Raw genomic sequence first — 24,282 nt, 5'->3', positions numbered from 1 at the left:
TGGTCTAGAAGGGACTGGAAAGGACCAATTTTTTTTTTTTTTTTTTAAATATTTTTATTTATTTCCAAAAACAAGAAAACATGAATGCAGGTTATTTATGACAATGAAGTATTTACAAATTATTTAAAAAGGTAGGCTAAAACCTCTAAACAGATATCAAACATTAAAACCAAAATAAAGTATTTACAAGGGTGTCTATTGACATATAATGGACTTTCTATACAATTGTTTCCTGATTATAATCTGCTGCAGTCATTATTCTCCAGTATTTCAGTTACTTTTTGCCATGCTACGTATAATGTAGTTCTTTCAGCTCTTCCTTTAATAGTGTTCATTTCCAATTGCGATACTGCTGACACCATATTCATGAATTGCTTAAAAGTTGGAGAAGCTTTGGATTTCCAGTTTGATGTAATGTTCTTCCTTGCAACAGCTAGGAGAGTCCATAAGATTACATATTTTGTTCTTGGCACACAGTCAGGTACAGGTGCATTAAACAAAATAGATTTGGAAATCTGGAATTTATCATTGAATACCATTTGCAGAAAATAATTTATTTTGAAGGCCAATACCTACTGAATCTAGGTGGCTGTATCTGTAAGAAATATTTAACAGTTTGCATGGATTTAGCTTTTTCTTCCATCTTTTTAAGAACTTCTGCTATGGAGTCAAACAGTCTTGGTTTAATGGAGTATCAAGTAAATTTGCCTTGACATGGTCTGGCAAGATTTGTTCCTTCAGCCAAGCATGCCTTCTCAAAACAGATCCAGTGACAGTAGCCATGCAAGATGCTTCTACGGCATCAAAACCACACCGCAAAGTATGTTTACCAACTTGGTTTGCAGAATGCATTAAGTCTTGTAAGTCCCTATTTTCTGCACAATCAGGAATCAACATTTTTTTGTTTAATTAGATCAATAATATGCTGTTGGTACTTCAACATGTGAAACTGGCAATTTAAAGCCCTGATGGCAAGAGTTCTAGAGGTATATACTTTCTTACCCCATCTGTCTAAAGCCCTAGAATCCCTGTCCAAAGGGGTAGGCTTTTTGGCTGTAGAAGCCTTAATACCTTTAGGTCCCTGGGAAATGGTCTCTGGATCCGCAGTGAGATTTTTTTTTTAAAGAGAAATTTGTGAGAGTCAGGTACTCTGTAGTATCTGTCAGGCTTTCTAGGAGCTGGTGGGTAAAGTATCAGGGGTAAGGCTGAATTCCATGAAGACATCTACAATATCCTGGTAAGTGGGAAAAGCTAGAGGCCTATGCTGAGGCAAGTCTAAAAATTCACCGAGTCTCTTTTTGAACTGTGGGTAGTCCTGGCATTTGCAGCGGAAATGCTCTCTTAGGGTATGCAAGGTTTCACCAAAAGAAAGTCCTCTTGGGGGGGGGGGGGGGCTGAGGGAATTGACTACTCTGCATCTCAGTCCGCGTAAGTAGATAAGGGTATGTCCTGGTAATCACAGGGGTCACAGTCATCAGACTCATGGTCTGAAGAATCGCAAGGAACATCAATTCTTTGTCTTTTAGAAGGGGGAGGCTGGCTTCCCCTAATTAAAATAAGGTCTTCAGCCATTCTAAGCATTTGTTTCTGTGACATGGGAGCTTGTGAATGTGCTTTGGTTGGTTTCCTAGGTGTAGTGCAAACTCTGGGCATGAGAAATTTGATAGATTTAGTAATTAATGAAGTAGTCTGTTTAATACGTACATAGGAAGGTCTGAATACACCCTCAGAAGCAGGTGCCTGCAGAGTTGCTATGGACCCATCCAAGGTAGAGACATCTGCAAATTCCACAGTCGAAGAAGCATCTCGCGGGCATACCGGACTCAGACTGGGTCTCAGTAGAGGCCTGCGAATCTGTAGAAGCGGGTAACAAGGGCTGTGAAAGCTCCTCACTGAGGACCGGCGGACTGGCGACTAGCTTAACAGAAGCGTCGTCTGCAGTTTTGGACCGATGTGGTCTGTCTCTTCGTTATCTTTGTGCTTTTTTGGTAGGTCGGTAGTAGAATGGCTTACCAACGCCATTTTGGAATACAGAGAAAGACAGCAAAAGAATGGAGACAAATAGCAAAAAGTACAGTTTTGTACCTACCATAAATGTAGATGTCCGATAGGAATGCATCTGCAGTCCTTACAAATGGGTAGTCCTGTCGTCAGGCAGCCCTTCGGTCGGCTGGATTCCAAAGTCTGGGTCTGGCTTCGGCTGGTGTCGCACTTCACCCGACGTCATAGCTGCAGTTTTTCGGGTATAAAGGCATCAGCCGACGCCATTTTCCTCAGTGTTTCTTGCCCCAGATGCCAGGTGCCCTCTTGGATGGCTAAATTTGGATAAATGCCAATGTTTCCAAATAGTAGAGAGCAAACACATAAAATAAGCATGTATGTACATATATACAAACAAATACACCATAATAGATCCCCCCCAAGCTAGCTGAAGGATGGCAAATACCCTAGGAGTACCACAGAGGGGAAGGTGGGTGGGTAATCCTGACTGCAGATGCATTCCTATCGGACATCTACATTTATGGTAGGTACAAAACTGTACTATGTCCTTCAAGGATGCATCTGCAGTCCTTACAAATGGGTAGAATACCATAGCTAAACTAGGGGAGGAGGAAAAAAGGAAAGATTATGGTGTAGTTAGGATCCCTTGCAAAAGAGCAGTGGCAAAACCTGCTCGGGATCTAGAGTATAAAGATAAATTGTAATGCTTGGCATACGTATGCACGGAGGTCCAAGTAGCAGCCTCTATAATGTCCTTGGTAGCCACTCCTCGTAAGAAAGCTGTGGTAGTGGCTGTAGCCCTTGTGGAGTGAGGCCTGATGTTCTCTGGAGTTTTCTTTCCATGGTAGGAGTAACAAAATCTAATGCAATTTCCTATCCATTTGGAGATTGTCTGTTTTGAAATTGGTTTTCCTTCTTTTCCTGTTGCATATGCTACCAGAAGCTGGTCAGTTTTTCTATTGGACTTGGTCCTGTCCAGGTAGTAGCGTAATTGTCTATGTACATCCAAGGTATGCAACAGTCTTTCTCCCCTGTTCTGTGGGTTGGGGAAGAATGTAGGTAGGTGGATAGCCTGATTTAAAGACACTCTGGATACCACCTTAGGCATAAATGTAGGATTTGTTCTCATGGACACTATCTTGATGGAAGATCAGGAAGGGATGCACTACCATTAATGCCTGTAGTTCAGAGACCCTTCTTGCTGAGGTGATTGCCAGCAGGAAAGCAGTCTTCCAGGATAAGTATTGTAATTCTGCTGTTGCTGCTGGTTCGAAAGGAGGAAGTGTCAATTTTTCTAGCACAAAGTTCAAGTCCCATGCTGGCAATGGTGGTTTCCTGGGAGGTTTTACATTTTTAATTCCTCTCAGAAACTGTCTGAGCAGAGGATGAGAGAAGACAGGAGGATCCAAGCTGTATTCTGCTGAAATAGCTGATGCATGTATCTTGAAGGAAGAATAGGACAGGCCTGTATGGAAGAGCTCTGCCAAGTACTCCAGGATGTTGGCTATGTTTACCAGTGCCACATCTTCTCCCTTTGCAGTACTCCAAATGAGATACCTTTTCCATTTTGCTGCATAATTCTTTCTTGTTGAAGGTCTACGAGCCTCAAGGATTATGTCTTTAACCCTTTGGTATAAATTTGGGTTAATTGCTCTTATGTAATGTTCCAGGCAGTTAGTTGCAGAGTTTTCAGGTTTGGATGCAGGATGTTGTAGTTGTTCTGTGTTAACAGTAATGGGATCAGGGGTAGTCTCCATATTTGTTCCCGAGACATGCTCCTCAGCAATGGGTACCAATGCTGTCTTGGCCAGTCTGGAGCTATCAGAATGATCCTTGGACGTTCCTCTTTGATCTTCAAAAGCACCTTGTGCATCAAAGGAAGTGGTGGGAATGCGTATGCTGTCAGGTTTTTCCAACTGAAAGATAGGGAGTCCACTTTCCAAGCAAGTGGGTGGTACGTCCTTGTGCAGAATTTCTTTAGCTGGTGATTGAGTGGGGATGCAAATAAGTCTATTTGTGGTAATCCCCATTCTCTTGTGATGGCTATGAAGATGTCCGGATGCAGCATCCATTCGTGGGCATCTGTGGTAGTTCTGCTTAATATGCCTGCTAGAATGTTTTCTTTTCCCGGTACAAAAATTGCTTGTAACTGAATGTTGTAGCTCAGAGCCACATCACATAGGTCCAGTGCCAGCCGGCATAGAGGGTAAGAATGTGTGCCTCCCTGTTTGTTAATGTACCACATAACTGTGGTGTTGTCTGTCCTTATCATCAACTGACCTCCTTCGAGAAATGGTCTGAATGACTGGATTGCCAATTTTACTGCCAGCATTTCCTTTAGATTTATGTGCAGGCGCAGCTGGTCTTGAGTCCATAAGCCTTGTATGCACTTGCCCAGCATGTGTGCCCCCCAACCGAGGTCTGAGGCATCTGTCGTGATGGTTTGGCTTGGTTGACTGTTGCAGAAAGGCAATCCTGTGTTTGATTGACAGGCCTGAGCCCACCATAGGAACTCTTGCTTCAGGCATGGGATTATTGGAATTTTGGTTTCTAGGCTGTGCTTGTGTTGGGACCACAAATTCTTTAGGTACCACTGTAGCTTTCTCATATGCAGTCTGGCATGAGGGACCAGAATTATGCAGGATGCCATGAAGCCTAGGGCTTGCAGTACTTTTCTTGCAGTTAGATGGTTCTGCTTTGTTAATGCCAAGAAGTAGAGAGGTAGTTGCTCTTTCTTTTCTGCAGTTAGGAATGCCATTTGTTTTGATGTGTCCAGCTCTGCACCCAGAAAGGTTATTCTTTGGGATGGAATCAGCCTTGACTTTTTATATTGACTGTATATCCCAGGGCTTGCAGCAGGTAAATGACTCTTTGTAAGTCTTCTGTTAGCTTGCTTTTGTTGTCCGCTTGTATCAGGCAGTCGTCCAGGTAGGGATAAATTTGGATCCCTGAAGTCTGCAATGAGCAATTACTGATGCCAGGCATTTCGTGAACACTCTGGGCACAGTAGATAAGCCAAAGGGCAATGCTGAGAATTGATAATGCTCTGATCCTGCAAGAAATCTGAGGTATCTTCTGCAAATTGGTCGTATGGGGACGTGCAGGTATGCCTCCTTGAGATCTAGAGTTACCAGCCAAGACTCCTTGCCCAGCATGGGAAGAAGCTGCTGTAGGGTCAGCATTTTGAATTTTGGAACAATGAGGAATGTGTTTAAAGCGGACAGGTCGAGAATAGGCCTCCATTTGCTCTCTTTTCTTGGTACCAGGAAGAGTCTGGAGTAAAATCCTTTCCTTGTTCCATAGATGGTACCTTTTCCACAGCTCTCATTCTTAATAATTGAGATATTTGCTTTAGAGCTTCTGCCCTTTGAGTAGGTGGTAGGTTTGGCATTCCTCTCTTTCCTGGTAGAGTATGGAAATGGAACCTGTAACCTTGGTCTATAGTTCGCAAAATCCATTTTCCCTTGTGATGCAATGCCAGTTCTTTGAAAATAAGGTTAGCTTTCCGCCTAAGGGTGCTTCCAGTTGTTCCCTGGTAGGCGGTGCCACAGCCAAGTCACTGTGATTGTGTTGTTGTAGTGGTGGTGGCTGCGTCCGTGCCTCGCTGGTTGTTACCTTGCCACTGGCGCCCCTGTAGGCACCCCTGGATTGGTTTCTGCCTCTTGAACGCCTATTCCTGCCTCTCTGTGTCTTAGAGGAGTCCGGAAAGGACCAATTCTTGGAGGGCCAGTTCCTGCTAAACCTTGGAGGTTGAACCTGTAAGAAATCTTTCACTGTTTGTACAGATTTCGCCTTCTCTTCCATCTTTTTTAGTACCTGCTGTGCAGGGGAACCAAATAAATTGACTTTGTCCATGGGTGCATCCAAAAGCTTTGATTTGACATGATCTGGTAATGCCTGCTCTTTCAACCATGCATGTCTCCTGATAACTGTGCCAGTCATGGCTGATCTAAAGGAAGCCTGCAGTGCATCATAGCCACATTTTAAAGAATGGTTACTAACCTGCTGTATGTTATGTACCATTTCCTGAACATATTTTTTATCTAAAGATTCTTCAGAGGACAGCTTTTTAGTTAACTGGTCAAGCATAAACTCTTGATATTGAATCATATGAAATTGGCAGTTCAAAGCCCTAGCTGACAAAGTAGCAGAGGTGTAAACTTTTTTACCCCATCTCTAAGGACCTGGATTCCCTTTCAGAGGGGAGGGGGTTTTTAGTATATGCAGTTGCTACAGCTTTAGGGCCCTGGGAGGTAGTCTCTGGATCTGCAAAAGGAGCCTTGTATAAATGGTGATGAGTGTCCGGGACCCTGTAGAACCTATCGGGCTTAGCAGGGGCCGGAGGTAATGAATCAGGAGCAGTGCAAGCATCATTAAATGCATCATCTACAACAGAAAGAACTGGAGGTATAGCTAAAGGCCTATGTTGTGGCAAATGTAGAAAGGTTCTAAGCCTTTTTCTGGAGTCTGAGAAATTTTGGCCCTGCCACTGAAATTGTTCCCTCATAGCATGCAAGGTTTCCCCAAAGGAAAATTCCTCAGGAGGAGAGGCTGAAGGAATGGACTCTTCAGCATCAGAGTCTTCGTAAGGGGAATAAGGAGCCTCAGGAGGGTCTGTATGTTCTGAGTCATCAGAGGAATCATCTGTGGATACTGGCTCAGGGGGCTCTGCTCTAGGCCTCTTCTCTGGAGGTGGATGAGAGGTCCTGTCTGGATGAGGCTGGGATCCACGAATTAAAGAAATGAGATCCTCAGCCAAAGAAAGCATATGGGAACTGGTGCTGGGCCTGTGAGACGGGGGTTTGGCAGGCACCGTTTTTGAAGCTTTGGCTGCTTTAGCCCTGGCAAAGGCCTTAATAGACATGGCTGCAGGAGGCCTAGCAGCTCCATGTGCAGGGGTTGAAATATCCAAGGGAACAGTGTCTGATAATTCCTGAGAAACCGCAACAGAAGGTTGGATTTCAGAAGCCGATTCTATCAGGTTAGAAGAGGCCTCGGTAGAAGGCATGGTTTCGGCTGAAGAAAGAACCGCTTGCTCGGTTTCGGCCGAAACCGAGACACTTGCGGTTTGCTTAACCGCGGTTTCGGCCGAAACCGCGGACCGCGAGTGTCGGTCCTTTTCTTTGCGTTTTTTGGTAATTTGTGTAGTCGGAGGATCCGACGGCATAAAGGCAAAATCAGAGCCGAAAAACTGCTCAGCAAACTCCGATCGACGTCTAAGCGTCCGTCGGTTAAAAGAAGCACAGGCTAGACAAGCTGCTACGTCGTGGTCTGGGCCTAAACAAGGTAAGCAGTAAGAGTGGAAATCTTTATGAGGTATTTGTTTCCCACAAGTTAAACAGTTATTCACTTTTTCTGACATCGGCTGAGGCAATAAAGAGTCCCCAACGGGGTACTTAGCTTTTTAGAAGTCTTCGAAGTAGTATTCGGTAGTAGTAATCTCTGGATCTGACCGACCGGCACTTGCGAACAGTTTCTGCTTCGGGCGCCACGCGGCAAGAAAGTCTGGGGAAAATGGCGTCGGCTGATGCCTTTATACCCGAAAAACTGCAGCTACGACGTCGGGTGAAGTGCGACACCAGCCGAAGCCAGACCCAGACTTTGGAATCCGGCCGACCGAAGGGCTGCCTGACGACAGGACTACCCATTTGTAAGGACTGCAGATGCATCCTTGAAGGACATCGACAAATAGTTTGGGCGTTGAACAAGGCACAAAACTGACAGCGAGGGACACCGTGGTCTGGGCCTAAACAGGTGACGCAGTAAAAATAAAAATCTCTGAGGGATTTGCTTTCCACAGGCAAGACAATTGTTGCCTTTTTCTGACATCGGTTAGAGCAAGAAAAAAGGATCCCCAACGGGGTACTTCTCTTTAGAAGACTTCAGGTTTGAAACTCGAAAAAACGAAAATATCAGGTAGCTGCTGATCAGCACTCGAGAACTGCTTCTGCTTCAGGCTCCTGCACGGCAAGAAAAGCTGATGCAATGGTGTCAGTTGCATGTTTTATACCCCTGACGACCTGGCATGCTAATGAGGCGACAGCATCAGACGCAGAAATCCCAAGACACTGGTATCCGGGCCGACTGAGGGCTACCTGCAGGCAGATAACCCAAGTGTGATAACCGTAACAGTGAAACACGAAGAACATCTGTACTCGACTAAATATTCCAATCAATGAGAAAACAAGCGTGCTTCCAAATGTACAGAGTACAGTCATACAATTAAAGAAATGATATTTAAGTATTTAGAGAAAATGAAGACCAACACTACATTTTTGTACAAGTTTAGTGAGGATGAGTCAGACACCAGCATCAGTAGATTTTCCACTTCATTAGTTGTAATGGTGCTCATATTCTAAATGTATAATCATGCAAGCAATACATACCTTCTTTAGCAAGCTCCTCAAGTTCTGCAGTGTGGTCAGTCTCTCCTTCAAGCAACTCCTCTTCCTGGATGGTCTCCTCCACATCCTCCCCTGTGGAAACAAAGTGCATTACAACACAACACTATTACAGCATCGCACTAATACAAAACCAGAAAAAAGGGACATCAATATTATCTTTAACTGTACTCAAGATAAAAAGTTATGTACTCACCATAACATTCCACGTGAGTTGTTCATCTCTCCTTCATTCTTACAGATGGGTTTGGAGCTGATCCTCGGCTCCAGGTAGGCCTACTACAAAGCTCGAGGTATTCAGACAGCTCGAGGCCAAGTCCCTATCCCATGATGCACCTAGAGATACCTCAGATGCTGCCGCTAATACCATATGCCATTCTGTCACATTTCTTAGGTGAAAACCAAAGAAAGACAAAGCAACCATGATAAAACTAGTACCTCGGTCCTTGAAAAAATCTTGGGGGGGGGGGTAGGAGGGTGGGAAGTAAGAATGAAAGCGAGATAAACAAAGTACAGTTGAGTATACTTGCCATAAAATGTAGATGTTGGAGTGTATTCACTGTTGCAGTCATTACATTTGGGTAATCTGCTGGCAGGTTGCCCTCAGACGGCCTGAATAACAAAGTCTTGCGTCGGTTGCTGTCTCCTCTTCCATGACGTCAGGTCGCCTGGTATAAAACATGCAGCCAACGCCATTTTACCCAAATGGGGAGCAAAAATATTATATATATATTATATATAAAATGTATATATATATTATATATAAAATGTATATATTATATATAAAATGTATATATATATATTATATATATATATATATATATATATATATATATATATATATATATATAAAAAATATATAAAATGTGTATATATAAACCAAACACACCACAAAGGCTTTTGTGTACAGTGAAGGAAAGAAAAGGGGACTGGTGGGTGGGTAACCCGGACTGCAACAGTGAATACACTCGAACATCTACATTTATGGTAAGTGTACACAACTGTACTATGTTCTTCGTGTTTCACTGTTGTAGTCATTACATCTGGGTAGATACCCAAAGCTATGGACGGGAAGATGGAACTAAAAAGCATTAGGAGCGGCTATAAGGCCCTGAAGAACTGCAGTGGCAAAGCCTGCCCTGGATTTGGAGAAGAGGCAAATGACAATGCTTTGTGAAGATATGAACAGAGCTCCAAGTAGCAGCTTCTAGAACGTCTTGTTGGAACCCCTCAGAGAAAATATTCCTTAGAAGTGGGGTACCTGTGCTGGCAAGACCAGTCCGGAGCAACTAGGATCATTTTTGTTTTTGCCTGTCTGACTTTTAGTAAGACCTTGGAGAGGAGGGGCAGAGAGGAAAATGCATAGACTGACAGGTGTTTACAGCTGAAAGATAGGGCATCCACTTTCCATGCTTTTTTGTGAGGAGTTCTTGTGCAGAATTTGTCCAACTGATAATTTTAGGGAAAGGCAAATATATCTGTGTCTGGTCTCCCCCATTTCTGTGTTAACATGCTGAAGATTCGTGGATCCAGTTTCCATTCGTGCGGGTCCATAAGATTTCTGCTTAGGTCTGCCAGAGTATTTTGCTTTCCTGGCAGGAATGGAGCTTGAAGATGTATTTGGTAAGTCAAGGCCGTGTTCCACAAGGCCATGGCTAGTCTGCAAAGGGGGTAGGAATATGGACCCCCCCCCCCCGCTTGTTTATGTACCACATAACTGTGGTGATGTCCATCTTTATCAGTAGTTGTCCTGGATGAAATAAGTACTTGAAGGCTGTCAGAGCATTCTGAACAGCCAGCATCTCTTTCTAGTTGATATGCAGATGCATTTGGCTTCGGCTCCATTTGCCCTGAATGCATCTCCCTGCCAGGTGGGCCCCCCCAAGCATAGTCTGATGAGTCTGTAGTTAGGATTTGGGTGGCAGGGGGTAGAGTGAATGAATGTCCCTTGTTTTGGTGACATGTCTCTGCCCACCAAAGAAACTCCTGTTGTAGGCAGGGAATGAGAGGAATCATGTTTCCAGACTGACAATGTTGACTCCATAAACTTAGGTACCATTGAAGTTTCCTCATATGCAGTTTCGCATTTGGAATTAGTAGAATGCAGGATGCCAAGAACCCCAAAGCCTGAGAATTTGTCTTGCAGATAACTGGGTTTTTCTTGCCATTTGTTTGAAGAATGTTGTCAGTTGCCTTTGTCTGGTGTGAGGTAAGCCATATGGGCAGTTATATTCAAGCTTGCACCCAGGAATGCAATTATTTGCAAGGGTACCAGTTGTGATTTATCATTTATGGTGTACCCTAGGCATGCTAAAAGCCTTTTTACAAATGCCAGATGTTGAAAAAGAGAGTGTCCTTGTCCTCTGCTTGAATGAGACAGTAGTCCAGATAAGGATAAATTTTAATGCTTCCTTGTCTGCAAAATGCAATTACTGGTGCCAGGCACTTTGTAAAGACCATGGGCACAACAGATAAGCCAAAGGGCAGTGCAGAGAACTGGTAATGCAAAAAACCTGCTTTGAAGCGGAGGTATCTTCTGCAGGATTCCCTTATTGGGATATGCAGGTATGCCTCTTAAGTCTAGAGTTACTAACCAAGCATTCCTGCCTAGCACAGGCAGTAGCTGTTATAAAGTCAGCATTTTGAATTTTGTAATGTCCAGGAACGTGTTCAAAATCGATAAGTACAGTATTGGACGCCATGAATTGTCTTTTCTGGGTACCAGGAAAAGTCTTGAAGAAAAACCCTGTCCTGTTTCCTTTTCTGGTACCGGCTGAATAGCCCCCATATCCATGAGGGACATGACCAGTTTCTGGGCCTCTGCCCACTGGTTTTGTGGCAGATCTGGCCAACCATTTGGAATTGGCAAAGAATGAAAATGAAATCTGCACCCTTAGGATACTATGTTTAACACCCACTTGTCCTGGGTAATTAACTGCCAATTTTGAGCATGAAGTGCTAGTTTTCCCCCAAGGGGAGTGCCAAAAGATAAGTGCTTGGAGACGGCAGAGGAAAGTCATTGAGACTGCTTACTGTAGGGTTGTGCTTTATCATCTCCAGATTTGGAGGTGGAGGCACCCCATTGCTTTGACCTGTAAGATCCCTGTGAATGGTATCTAGAGCCTTATGATCACCTGGATTTGTCTTGAGTTGTTCTGTTGGATACAAGAAAAGACCAATTTTTAGTAGGCCAGTGTCTACTGAACCTGGGTGGCTGCACTTGTAAGAAATCTTTTACAGCTTGCATAGATTTAGCTTTGTCTTTCATTTTCTTTAAAACCTCTTCAGCCTTATTACCAGAGTATCATACTGCAAAGAGGAATCCAACAATTTAGCTTTAACATGATCAGGCAGATTTTGCTCCTTGAGCCAGACATGCCTTCTAATCACAGATCCAGTAACGGCAGCCCTACAAGAGGGCTCCAAGGAATCAAAACCACATTGAAAAGTATGCTTTCCAACCTGTTCTGCTGAATGCAATAATTCTTGTAACACTATTTTCCACACAATTAGAAATCAACATCATTTTCTGTTTCAGTAAGCCCATAACATGCTGTTGATATTTAAGCATATGAAACTGGCAGTTTAAGGCCTTGATTGCCAAGGTTGCAGACGTATAAACCTTCTTTCCCAATCTATCCTCACCCTGGAATCTATCGGGGGAGTAGGATTTTTGGCTGTAGAGGCATTTACACCCTTGGGACCCTGAGAAATAGTCTCAGGATCAGCAGCAGGACTTTTGAATAGAAACTTGTGGGAGTCAGGAACCCTGTAATATCTCTGTCTGGCTTACTAGGAGCCATGCTTGATTCCGAAAACACATCAATAATGTCTAATACAGGAGGTATTGCCAAAGGCCTATGCTGAGGAAGGAGGAAATCCCTAAGCCTCTTTTTTGATTCAGAGAAGTCCTGACTCCCGCAGTGAAAATGTTCCCTTAAAGTATGCAAAGTCTCCCCAAAAGAGTAATCCTCAGGAGGTGCAGATGGATTCCACTGAATCAGAAACCTAATAGGGCAGAATACAAAATTCCGGATCAGAAGAGGAATCAGAAGAAATGGAAACCTGATCTGAAGATTCATAATCAGTGCCTTGCCTAGGCCTCTTAGCGGGGAAGGGGGTGGGGGACCTGATAAAGGTAATTAAATCCTCAGCCATTTTGATCATCTGTTTTTAAGGCATGGGGCCTGAGCACATGGCTCATGCGTCTGTTTTTTAGACATAGATGTTTTTGACCTTGTTTTTGTTGTTAGCGGCGGATTAATATAAAAATGTTGAGGCTTGAAAATACCCTCAGAAGTCGGTGCCCGCTCAGTGGCTCAGGACGCATCCAAGGGAGAGACATTTGCGGGTTCAATACTCTGAGAATTTCGCAGCATTCCGGACTGCGAATGGGTCCCGGTAGAGGCCTGCGACTCAAAAGTAGCAGGTATCAGGGGCTGCGAAAGCGCCTCACTGAGTACCGGTGAACAGGCGACTGGTTTAGGAGAAGCATTGTCGGTTTTGGACCTCAACAGTCTCTCACTTTCTTTGCGTGTTTTGGGAACTCCGACAAGTCGGATTGTTAACAGACGACATTTCAGGATAATTAGACCTTGAACCAAAATATTTAGAAGCAAAAATATATCGACGCTTAATAGTGCATTGGTTAAATCAAGTACAAAACTAACAGCAAGGCACGTTGTGACCTGGGCCTAGGCAAGGAATACAGTACAAATGAAAATCCTTATGAGGTATTTGCTTCCCACAAGTAATGCAATTAACTTTTACTGACATTGGTAAAAAGCAAGAAAAAGTTTCCCTAACAGGGTACTTAGCTTTAGTTTGAAGACTTCGGTTCTGAAACTCGAATACGAAAATTTCAGGAGTCGGCCAACCGGCACTTGCGAACTGCTTCTGCTTCAAGCATCGCGCGGCAAGAAAGACTGAATAAAATTGCGTCGGCTGCATGTTTTATACCCATGACGTCACAGAGAAGACCGTAAACGACGCAGGACCCAACACTTTGTTATTCAGGTCGACTGAGGGCAACCTGCCAGCAGATTACCCAAATGTAATGACTGCAACAGTGAAACACGAAGAACATCTCACATGGAACATTATGGTGAGTACATAACTTCTTTATGTGAAGTTGTTCTAACTCACCTTTCATTCTTACAGATGGGTAGAGTCCCAAGCAACATCTTTCGCGAGTGGCTCACGGGAGTATGTTTTTCAGGACAGTAGAACCAAAGGAGGGCATGTCCCTGGAGCCCCTATCGACTTTGTAGTGAGTGATAAAAGTATGAGGCTTTGACCAAATGGCTGCTGCACAAATATTGTATATAGGTAGCCTAGCAGAAAATGCAGCAGCTGTGGACACATCTCTGGTAGAATGAGCCTTAATTTTGTGTTGTAGAGGTAAACTGGCAACTGATCAAGTGAAAGTGATGCCATCAGATAACCATTTAGATCGTGTTTTTGTCACAGGCATACCTTTCCTAGAATATGAAAAGGAAAAAAAAGTTATTCTGATCTTCTGAATTCTTTGGTTCTATCCAGGTAAAATCTGAGCTGTCAGTGAACATCAAGCTTCTGCAGCATATACTTAAATTGTTGGTGTGCTTAGGGAAAAACACTGGTAAATCTATTATTTGGTTAAGGTTAGCTTCAGTACAAACTTTAGGTAAGAATGAAGAATTTGTTCGTAGTGAAACTCTGTCAGCATGAAAAACCAAATACGGATGTTTTATGGACAAGGCTTGTAAGTTCAGATACTCTTCGGGCAGACGTGATGGCTACTAAAAAGATGGTCTTCCAAGAGAAAAATTTCAAATCGTACGAGGAAGCAGGCTCGAAAGGTGGGGAAAATAATGAGACAGCATAAAATTTAGGTTCCAGCGGGTACAGCGGGGGATTTAACTGGTGGTCTAAGGTGGAAAGTCCCTTTGAGAAAAGCTTTAGACAGCTTATGTGTCATTATGTTAAATCCTTCAGTACAAAGATGAAAATTAAAGATGGCAAACTGTACACGAATTGTAGCTGCCACCGCTCCTTTGTTGAAAAGCAAAGTCAAAATTTCAAATATTGAGGAAATGGAGGCTTAGTACGGATCAAGGTTATTCTGAGAAGCCCATATGGAAAATCTTCTCCATTTGCTACGGTACCACTTCCTAGTAGAGAATTTATGAGACAATATTAAAATATGTTGCATTTCATTTGAAAGGTTATGGAACCTGGCTATGTTGGGAATTGGAGCAGCCAAGCTGTCAATTTTAGGGACTGAAGGGAGGGGGGGATGAAGAGCCCCCAACAAATGCGTCACAGTCCGGAACTGGATCCAAAATACAAGGCTCTTCCAACAGATGAAGTCAGAGGAAGGGGAACCAAATCTGACTAGGCCAATGAGGGGCTATTAGAATGATTGTCCTTCCCAGGGCTTTTGCTTTCTGTAGTACTTTGGGAATCAGGAGAATTAGTGGGAATGCATAGAGGAGAACCAGAGGCCAAACGTATACGAGTGCGTCCCTTGGGGAATCTCCCGAAGGGGAATCAGGACAAAGTAGCTTCTGGATTTTGTGTTCATGGGGGATGCAAAAAGATCACAAGGCTGGCCCCCATCTGCAGAATATTCTTTCCGCTATATCTTTTTTGAGGGACAACTCGTGAGGCAACAAAATTGTCCTGCTCAGTTTGTCTGCAATCACGTTGGATTTCCCCGGGATGTGCGTTGCTATCAGAAAGCGCTGGATGGATGTAGCCCACTGCCATGCTCTTAGGGGCTCTCGACAAAGGGGATAGGACCTGGTTACTCCTTGTTTGTTCAAGTACCAGACCACCGACATGTTGTTCGGCTGAATCGCAATTGTCCCCGGAGGGAGAGAGTTCTGAAAGTACTGCTACCCCAAGAGTACCACTCATCTCCAGGACACTGATGTGCAGATGTGTCTTTTGTTCGGTCCATGTGCCTTGGGCTGTTCTTCCCTAAAATTGCCCCTCCCACCCAACCAGGGAAGCGTCTGTGGTCAATGTGGCAGAAGGCAAGGTTAGGATAAAATGACGACCTATCTTTACTTGGAGAGGTCAACCACCACCGAAGATCCTTTTTGCATGTGTTTGTTAGTATAATGAGAGGAGACATTGGGAGCTCCTGATAAGACCACTGTGTGAACAGCAGCCATTGAAGAATCCACATGTGCATGCGACCCAACGGAATCGCTATTATTGCAGCTGCCATCATCCCCAACAACTTTAGCACTTCTGAAGCTGGAAACTTCTCTGGATATGAAATTCTGAATTTGCTGACTAAGTACGGATATCCTTTCTGATGGAAGTTTTAAAGTGGTAGTGGTTGTGTCCAATTCTGTTCCAATAAAAAACGGTATGTTGCGATGGAGAGGAGGCAGATTTTTCTGTGTTTATGGTAATGCCCAGTTGATTGCAAAGAGTAAGTATGGTGTCCCTGGCATGTATTAACTGATGCCTGGTGGTGACGGTGAGGAGCCAATCGTCTAAGTACGGAAACACCTGGAATCCCAAACACCTCAGGTGAGCAGTGACCACTGACATACATTTGGTGAACAATCTGGGGGCTGTAGTGATACCAAAGGTCAGGACTCAAAACTGGTAATGATTAGCTCCCAGCCAGAAGCGCAGATGATCCCTGGGTGGTCTGGCCATTTTTCTGTGGTAGTAAGCATCCTGGAGATCTATTGAGCACATCCAGTTGTCTTTCCCTAAGAAGGAATGCATCGACTGAAGCATCACCATCCAGAACTTCTCCTTCTTGACAGATCTGTTCAGTCTGCTGAGGTCCAAAACAGGTCTCCAGTCCCCTGTCTTTTTTGGATCTAAAAAGAACCTTAAGATTGGGATCCTATCTGGTCTGCTGGGACTGGTTGGATGACTTACTTAGCAACGTTTGGATCTCTACTGTTGCTTGTTACCTGTAACTGAGTGGAACGTCCGGGATTTTTGTTGTCAACGGGGGGCAGTGGCAAAAGGAATAAAATATCCTCTGGAAACTATGCTTTGTACATAGTTGCCATTTGTTACTTTAGCCAGGCGTCTGGATACAAAGGTAAATGACCCCTGACTGCCTCCAGAGTAGGACAGTTGGGTCTCCTTTCAGGAGTGCTGGTAGGGCTTCCCAAAGAACCGTTTTTTGTCGGCCTGGTTTTGTGGACCCCCCTCTGCCGCGAGGGCAGTGTCTCCCATTATTGCCCCCTCCGATGCCCCTAGAGGGAGGTTCACCACGTGTCCAGAAAGGCTCCTTGGGCTTTTTGGAACCACATCTTTCCTCCCTTTTCACCCTTAGGGTAGGGGTCTAGTAGGGGTGGAAAAACGGACTCAGACAGCAGACAGTCTTTCCTTCCTGCTCACACCTGGTCAAGGTTTCCTTAAATTTAGGCCCAAAAAGATGAGCCATCAAAAGGGGTGTTGACAAAGGATGACTAAGGGCTCCGCAAATAAACATAAGCGCATCCAGGAGTGTCTCCTGAGAGCAATTCCTGTACCCGCTGCCCTACTCGTTCCATCAGCTGTATATGAGATCAGACACATGGACGAGTTCACTACAGAATTAAGGGAAGCAAGCTGGGATACAACAGTGTCTGAAGCTCCTTCGGCTACTGAACTCTGAAGAGTACCTCCAAGCTCTTTTAGGAGGCTTCTTTGCATTCTTGTGAAATGTGTAAGATAGTTCAGTGAACACATGGCAAAAGTCGCTGAACTATACATGCGCTTCCCGTACCAGTCTATGATCCTAGAGTCTCTGTTAGGAGGATGGATAGAGGAAGAAGTTGCAAACATATCCTTTTTGATGGCTGCCGCCACCACCATGGCATCAACAGGCACTCCCCTTAGTGAGAAAGGTCTTATCATGAGGAGCAGAAATAAATTTATTGGGCTTCCTAGTGACAGGCTCCATAGTGTCTGGGGACTCCCACGCCCTTCGTGAGACCAGCTCCATAAGCTCATCTAAGGGCGGAGACACCCAAAAGGTGGAGGGTTGAAACCAGAAAGCTTTCAGGAGGACAGACTCATCTTCACTAGGGTTGATGGGCTTCCAGCCACCCCTCTGCTTAAAGATTTCCAATATACCTGCGAATGAGATATCTTCAGAGGGGGACAGTGGGAAACCTTCTGATTCATCTAAGTCAGTGTCAGATGTGAGAGATTCCTGTGGGGAGTCTAGATGCTTCCTCTTCCAAATTCTCTTCTTGGGAAACTCATCAGTGGGAACTTTTGGTGAGGCCTCGGAAGAGCAGAGGACACCCAGTGGGGTTTCCTGAGGCTCAGGGTCTATACACTTCAAAGGGATCTGTGAGGCAGAAGTGGACACAGGTGCTTTTGGAGAACAGGTAGTTGGTCCTGAAGTTGTGTGTCCTAGGGGACATTACTCTCCTCATGACCTCAAAAGCATCTCTGCTCTGCTGAGAAGGAAAGTACAGTGCTGCACCTGCCATAAATGTAGATGTTCGAGTGTTAATACAGCTGCAGTCATAAGAGATGGGTTTTCCTGCCGTCAGGCGGGTCATCGGTCGGCCCAATTCCGAAGTCTAGGTCCGGCGTCGGTTGTCGTCACTTCCTCCCTGATGTCAGTGCGACCGGGGTATAAATGAACCAGCCGACACCATTTTCTTCAGTTTTTATTGCCCCAGATGTCAGGTGCACCCAGAAGGAAGGCAATACATAAATTTATGTAATAATGCAATGCAATATAATCAAAAAACAGTAGTTGGAAGCAAATACACCATAAATGAATACCCCAATCAGGTTGTATGAGGATGTGTTAGCCATTAGGCCTGTCCCAAGAGGGGAAGGAGGGAGGGAAACCTGGACTGCAGCTGTATTAGCACTCGAACATCTACATTTATGGTAGGTACAAAACTGTACTATGTTCATCGTGCATACAGCTGCAGTCATAACAGATGGGTAGAATCCCAAAGCTAAAAAAGGGGTGGTAGGCACTAGGTGGAACTAGGAGGAGCCAGGATGCCCTGCAAGACTGCAGTGGCAAAGCCTGCTCTAGATTTGGAGTATAATTGTAAGTGATAGTGCTTGGAGAAGGTATGTACAGAACTCCAAGTGGCTGCTTCCAAAATATCTTTGGTAGGAACTCCCCTGAGGAAAGCTGCCGAGGTAGCTGTGGCCCTTGTGGAGTGAGACCTGATGCCTGCAGGTACAGTTTTACCATGAAAAGAGTAACAAAAGCGTATGCAGTGGGCTATCCATTTTGAGATGGTATTTTTGGAGATTGGCTTCCCTTGATCTCCTGTAGCATAGGACACAAAGAGTTGCTCTGATTTTCTGAAAGGCTTTGTTCTGTCCAAATAATAACGCAGCTGTCTGCGGATGTCCAAGGAATGTAGTAGTCTCTCCCCTTTGTTTTGAGGATTACGGTAAAAGGTAGGTAAGTGGATAGCCTGATTCAAAGCTACCCAGGATACTACCTTTGGCATAAAGGACGGATTGGTTCGTAAGGAAATTCTGTCCTGATGGAAAATGATGAAAGACTGCACAGCCATGAGAGCTTGTAGTTCCGATACCCTGCGAGCTGAGGTGATAGCCAAAAGAAAGGCTGTTTTCCAGGACAAATATTGCAGTTCTGTTGAGGCAGCTGGCTCAAAAGGAGGCAAGGTCAGTTTTACTAGAATGAAACTGAGGTTCCAAGCAGGCACTGGTTGTTTCCTTGGGGGTTTTATATTCATAGCCCCTCTGAGGAACCGTCTTAAGAGGGGGTGAGAGAAAGGAGGATCAGTGTTGTATTCTGCAGAAATGGCTGAGGCATGGATTTTGATGGAGGAGAATGAAAGTCCACTGCTTAGCATCTCAGCTAGGTACTGTAATATTTGAAGTAAACAGTATTCCAGGATTCTGACCCTTTTTCTCATTCCAGGCACAAAACCGTTTCCATTTTGCGGAGTAAGCTTTTCTAGTAGAAGGCCTTCTGGCCTCCAAAATGACATCCTGCACCTCCTTGGAGAGTAGGGTCTGTTGTGAAGTTAAGGAATCTTCCATGCGGCCAGATTGAGTGCTTTCAGCTGACTGTGAAGAGGTTTGAAGTTGTGCTGACTCAGAAGAGGCATTAGAGGTAGGATCCATGGTGGGGAATGTGTCAGGCTCCTCAGGAGTGGGTACCAGTGTTGTATTGGCCAGTCTGGAGCAATGAGAATCATCTTTGGTCTGTCTGCTTTGTTTTTAATAGAACTTTGGGCAGCAGAGGAAGAGGTGGAAAGGCATAAACTGTCATTGTTATCCAAATGAAAGAGTGCGTCCACTCTCCAGGCCTGTGGATGAATGGTCCTTGAGCAGAATTTTGCCAATTGGCGATTTCTGTGGGAGGCAGAGAGATCTATGTCTGGTCTTCCCCATGCTTGAATTATCTCTGTAAAAACTTGAGGATGCAACTTCCATTCGTGTGGATCTGTCATATTTCTGCTTAGGTTGTCTGCCAGCGTGTTTTCCTTGCCTGGCAAGTACTGTGCTTGAAGTTAGATTTGTAATTTTAGAGCCATGTTCCAAAGAGACATGGCCAGCCTGCATAGGGGGTATGAATGGGTTCCTCCCTGATTGTTTAGGTACCACATAACTGTGGTGTTGTCTGTCCTTATCAATAGCTGACCTGGATGCAGAAGGTTTTTGAAAGCTATAATAGCATTTATTACTGCTAGCATTTCCTTTTGATTGATGTGTAGGTGCTTTTCTTTTTGGGACCATTTGCGCTGAATGCACCGATTTGTCATGTGCGCCCCCCCAGGGTAAGTCCAAGGCGTCTGTTGTGATGACTTGATTTGCTTGAGGCTTGCAGAATGGGAAACCTGTGTTTCTTTGGCATGCTTGAGCCCACCACAGAAATTCCTTTTGAAGACATGGAATCAGTGGTATTATTGTTTCCAAACTATGGCTGTGTTGAGACCATACGTTTTTCAGGTACCATTGATGTTTCCTCATATGCAGCTTTGCACATGGGATTAGTAAGATGCAAGATGCCATGAATCCCAGAGCCTGCAGGATTTTCCTTGCAGTCAGCCTGGTGAAATTTGCTAGTTTTCTGAAGTACTGAGTTAGTTGCCCCCGTGTCTCTGGCATGAGGTAGGCCATCTGGGTGTTTGTGCCCAAGTTGGCACCCAGGAAAATTATTGTTTGAGAGGGTATTAGCCTTGATTTCTTTTTGTTGACTGTGCACCCCAGAGAATTCAACAACATTATTACAAAAGCCAGATGTTTCAGAAGTATGTGCTTGCTGTCAGCTTGGACCAGGCAGTCGTCCAAATATGGGTATATTTGTATCCCTTGAAGTCTGCAGTAGGCAATTACTGATGCCAGGCATTTTGTGAACACTCTGGGCGCAGTAGATAAGCCAAAGGGCAATGCAGAGAATTGATAATGGGTTGAACCTGCAAGAAATCTGAGGTATCTTCTGCAATCTTGTCGGATTGGGACATGCAGGTATGCCTCCTTGAGGTCCAATGTTACCAGCCAAGACTCCTTGCCCAGCATGGGAAGAAGCTGCTGTAATGTGAGCATCTTTAATTCTGGCATGGGTAAAAATGTGTTTAGGATGGATAGGTCCAAAATAGGTCTCCAATCTTTTCCCTTCCTTGGTACCAGGAATAGTCTGGAATAAAAACCTTGACCCTGTTCTGGTGCAGGTACCTCTTGAATAGCTTTCATGTCCATGAGTTCTGAAATTTGTTTTTGTGCCTCTGCCCTTTGATTGTGTGGCAGGTTTGGCATGCCTCTCATTTTTGGAAAGGTGTGAAAGTGGAATCTGTAGCCTCTGTCTATGATGTCCAGGATTCATTTGTCTTTTGTGACAATATGCCAATTTTTCAAAAATACTGCCAGTTTTCCACCTAAAGGTGCTGCCATTTGAGCCTTGCTTGGCATGCAAAGGGGAAAGTAATTGGGTCTGCTTTCTGAATGGCTGTGAACTATCCTCACCAACTCTGTGTAGGTGCATGCCATTGTCTGCCTCTAAACGATCCTCGAGATTGCCCTCTGCCCCTTGGGCGCCTGTATCTACCTCTTTGGGGTCTGTCCATGGCTGGAAAGAACCAGTTTTTGGAAGGCCAATTTCTACTGAAACGTGGAGGTTGTACCTGTAGGAAATCTTTCACTGTTTGCATTGATTTTGCCTTTTCCTCCATTTTCTTTAATACCTCCTCAGCTTTAACACCAAACAATACATCTTTTTGCAGAGGGGCATCTAGTAATTTAACTTTGACATGATCTGGTAAGGTTTGCTCTTTGAGCCAGGCATGTCTACACGTATGACTGATCCTGTAACAGCAGCTCTACATGAGGCCTCTAAAGCATCAAAACCACATTGCAAGGTATGTTTACCCACTTGTTCTGCACTATGTATCAAATCCTGCAACTCCTTCAAGTATGGTTGTTCAGGTGTGACATTTTGCTTCTCAACTGTGATAACAGAAACTGTTGGTACTTTAACATATGGAACTGACAGTTTAATGCCCTCATGGTTAAGGTGGCCGAGGTGTATACCTTTTTCCCCCCACATTTCTAAAGCTCTGGAATCTCTCTCTGAAGGTAGTGGATTTTTAGCAGTGGAGGCCTTAATTCCCTTGGGGCCCTGTGAGATAGTTTCTGGATCAGCCGCATGGCTTTTGTATAGGAATTGGTGTGAGTCAGGAACCAGGTAATACCTGTCAGGCTTGACTGGGGCTGGAGGTAAAGAGTCTGGGTTAAGGCAGGCCTCCGAATACACATCATCTAGAATGTTTAAGACAGGAGGTATAGCCAGAGGCCTGTGCTGAGGGAGCAAGAGAAAATCCCTAAGCCTTTTCTTGGAGTCTGAGTACTCTTGGCCTTCCCAGTGGAAGTGTTCCCTCAAGGTATGCAAGGCCTCCCCAAAAGAGTATTCCTCGGGGTGGGGGGGGGGGACAGAGGGAATGGACTCCTCTGCATCAGAATCTTCAAAAGGGGAGTATGAATGTTCCTGGTCATCAGAATGTTCTGAAATAATGGAGGCCTGGTCCGAGGAGGGGGATTCTTCCTTCACTCTGGGCCTTTTGTCCGGGGAGGGGGGGGGTTGTTGAGAACCCCTGATAAGAGTAATCAAATCCTTAGCCATTTTGAGCATCTGCTTTTTAGGCAAGGGGCCTTGAGAAGGGCCCTGTGGAGCTTGTCTCTTAGTATGCATGGCTGCTTTAGACTTAGTGAAAGCCTTGATGGAAAAAGAAGAGGAAGGCCTGAAGACACCTTGAGAGGTGGCAGACCTGTCTAAACTCTGAGATTCACCGCCAAGAGTGGCTTCGGAATCTGTAGTTGGGGTGTGGGCCGAAGAGCCTGCGAACTCGGGCACAGTAGACACTGCCAATGAAGTGTCGTCGGTATTCAGGGGCTGCGTAGGCGCCTCACTGAGGCAATGTTACAATTGCCTCATGCACACAGACAACCCTCTCCTTCTCCCACAAAACACAAATACATGCGAGAGATGCAACTATACAGCCAAACTGGAGGCCAAGCTCTCTCAACATAAGACTGGCAAGACCAGACAGGAGAAGAAGGAAACCACACACACCACAAACCCAGTCTCACATAGTACTATCACAACTTCAAATCAAACACAAACACACAAAGACATACTTGGAGGCTCTGATCAAAAATCTACCAAAACAGCAGAGGCCACCAAAGCAGACACCCAAACAACTGCCACCTCTGACACAACACATGCAACACATAGACCACAAAGTCAGTGTGCCAAACAGTCACAGCCCTTAAGGCCAAACACAATGCCAGACACACTTGTCATAGGTAACTCCATAGTCAGACACACTGACATCCCACTCACCAGATTGAGTAAGGAGAAGGTCACAGTAAGCTGCCTGTCGGGCACTAGAATCCGCCACATAACGCAAGCACTCAGGTCACACAACAGCAAGTACAAGTATGACTCGGTCATTGTCCATGCTGGTGTGAATGACCTGAGACATACCTCCCTGGACTACATGAAAAGAGACATAGAGGAGCTCTCTGATTATGCAGCTCAGGCAGGTATGACCCTGACCCTGAGCAGTATCCTACCTTCACCAAGAATGATGCCACAGTACAAAGACAAAATGATCAGTTTTAACAATTGGCTTAACTACTGGTGTCATTCAAAGGGGATCCAATGTCTGTCTGCGTGGGATGACATGCTGGACAAGCCACGCTGCTTCGCTAGGGACGGCTTGCACCTGTCACCTCTGGGCTTCTGGATATTGGCTAAGGCTCTTGCCACCACCATAGTGCCTTTTTTTAGACAAGGCTCAAATTCTAAACCTACCACCCTAGAACACAAAAAAGAAAATAAACTAAGGGTAATGCTGCTCAATGCCAGAAGTCTAAACCTCAAGATGCACTCAAGCCCTTCTCAGTATGGAGAACATCGATGTCTGTGCTGTGACTGAAACCTGGTTCAAGGCTCCTGAGAGCACCCCGGCACTATCAGGTTTTACCTCATATCATGCGTTCCGGACCACACAAAGAAAGGGGGGGGGGGTATCCATTTTCATCAAGGATACCCACAACTCCAGGTTGGTGGCAACGTACAAAGCATCGCAGACCATCCAGGTGCAATTAACCGTAGGAAAGACTGCTCTGCAATTTGTAGCATGTTACAGGCCACCCTCTCAAACTCAGGAACCTCACACAGCTTTCCTGAAAACACTCGAGGGGATAAATGTATCTCCAAACATCATCATATTAGGTGATTTCAACTACCCGAATATAGACTGGGATCATTACTCAAGCCCCAACACTCAAGCCCAAAGGTTCCTAGAGTTCATAAACTCAAATGCCATGGAACAACTAGTCACCATCCCCACAAGAGGAAAAAACATACTAGATCTCATCATCACGAACATGGGGACACAATGTTCAGCACCAGAGG

At 44.8% G+C, this 24,282-nt stretch overlaps 1 protein-coding gene across 1 annotated transcript in view; it reads right to left on the bottom strand.

Annotated features, from left to right (window-relative positions):
- The window catches only part of LOC122814504 (Snf2 related CREBBP activator protein), a 3,617,155-nt gene that overhangs the window by 2,682,834 nt on the left and 910,039 nt on the right, over window positions 1-24,282 (bottom strand). Inside the window, exon 7 of the mRNA XM_044087079.1 lies at window positions 8,388-8,477. Within this exon, the coding sequence (XP_043943014.1) occupies window positions 8,388-8,477 (90 nt within the window). The remainder of the gene's footprint in view (window positions 1-8,387; window positions 8,478-24,282) is intronic.

Source organism: Protopterus annectens, chromosome 10.part0, assembly GCF_019279795.1.
Source record: "Protopterus annectens isolate FY-2018-M chromosome 10.part0, PAN1.0, whole genome shotgun sequence".
In the NCBI taxonomy this organism is placed as follows: Eukaryota; Metazoa; Chordata; order Ceratodontiformes; family Protopteridae; genus Protopterus; species Protopterus annectens.
The sequence above is the reverse complement of the archived record's forward strand: the minus strand, read 5'-3'. Positions and strand labels throughout refer to the sequence as shown.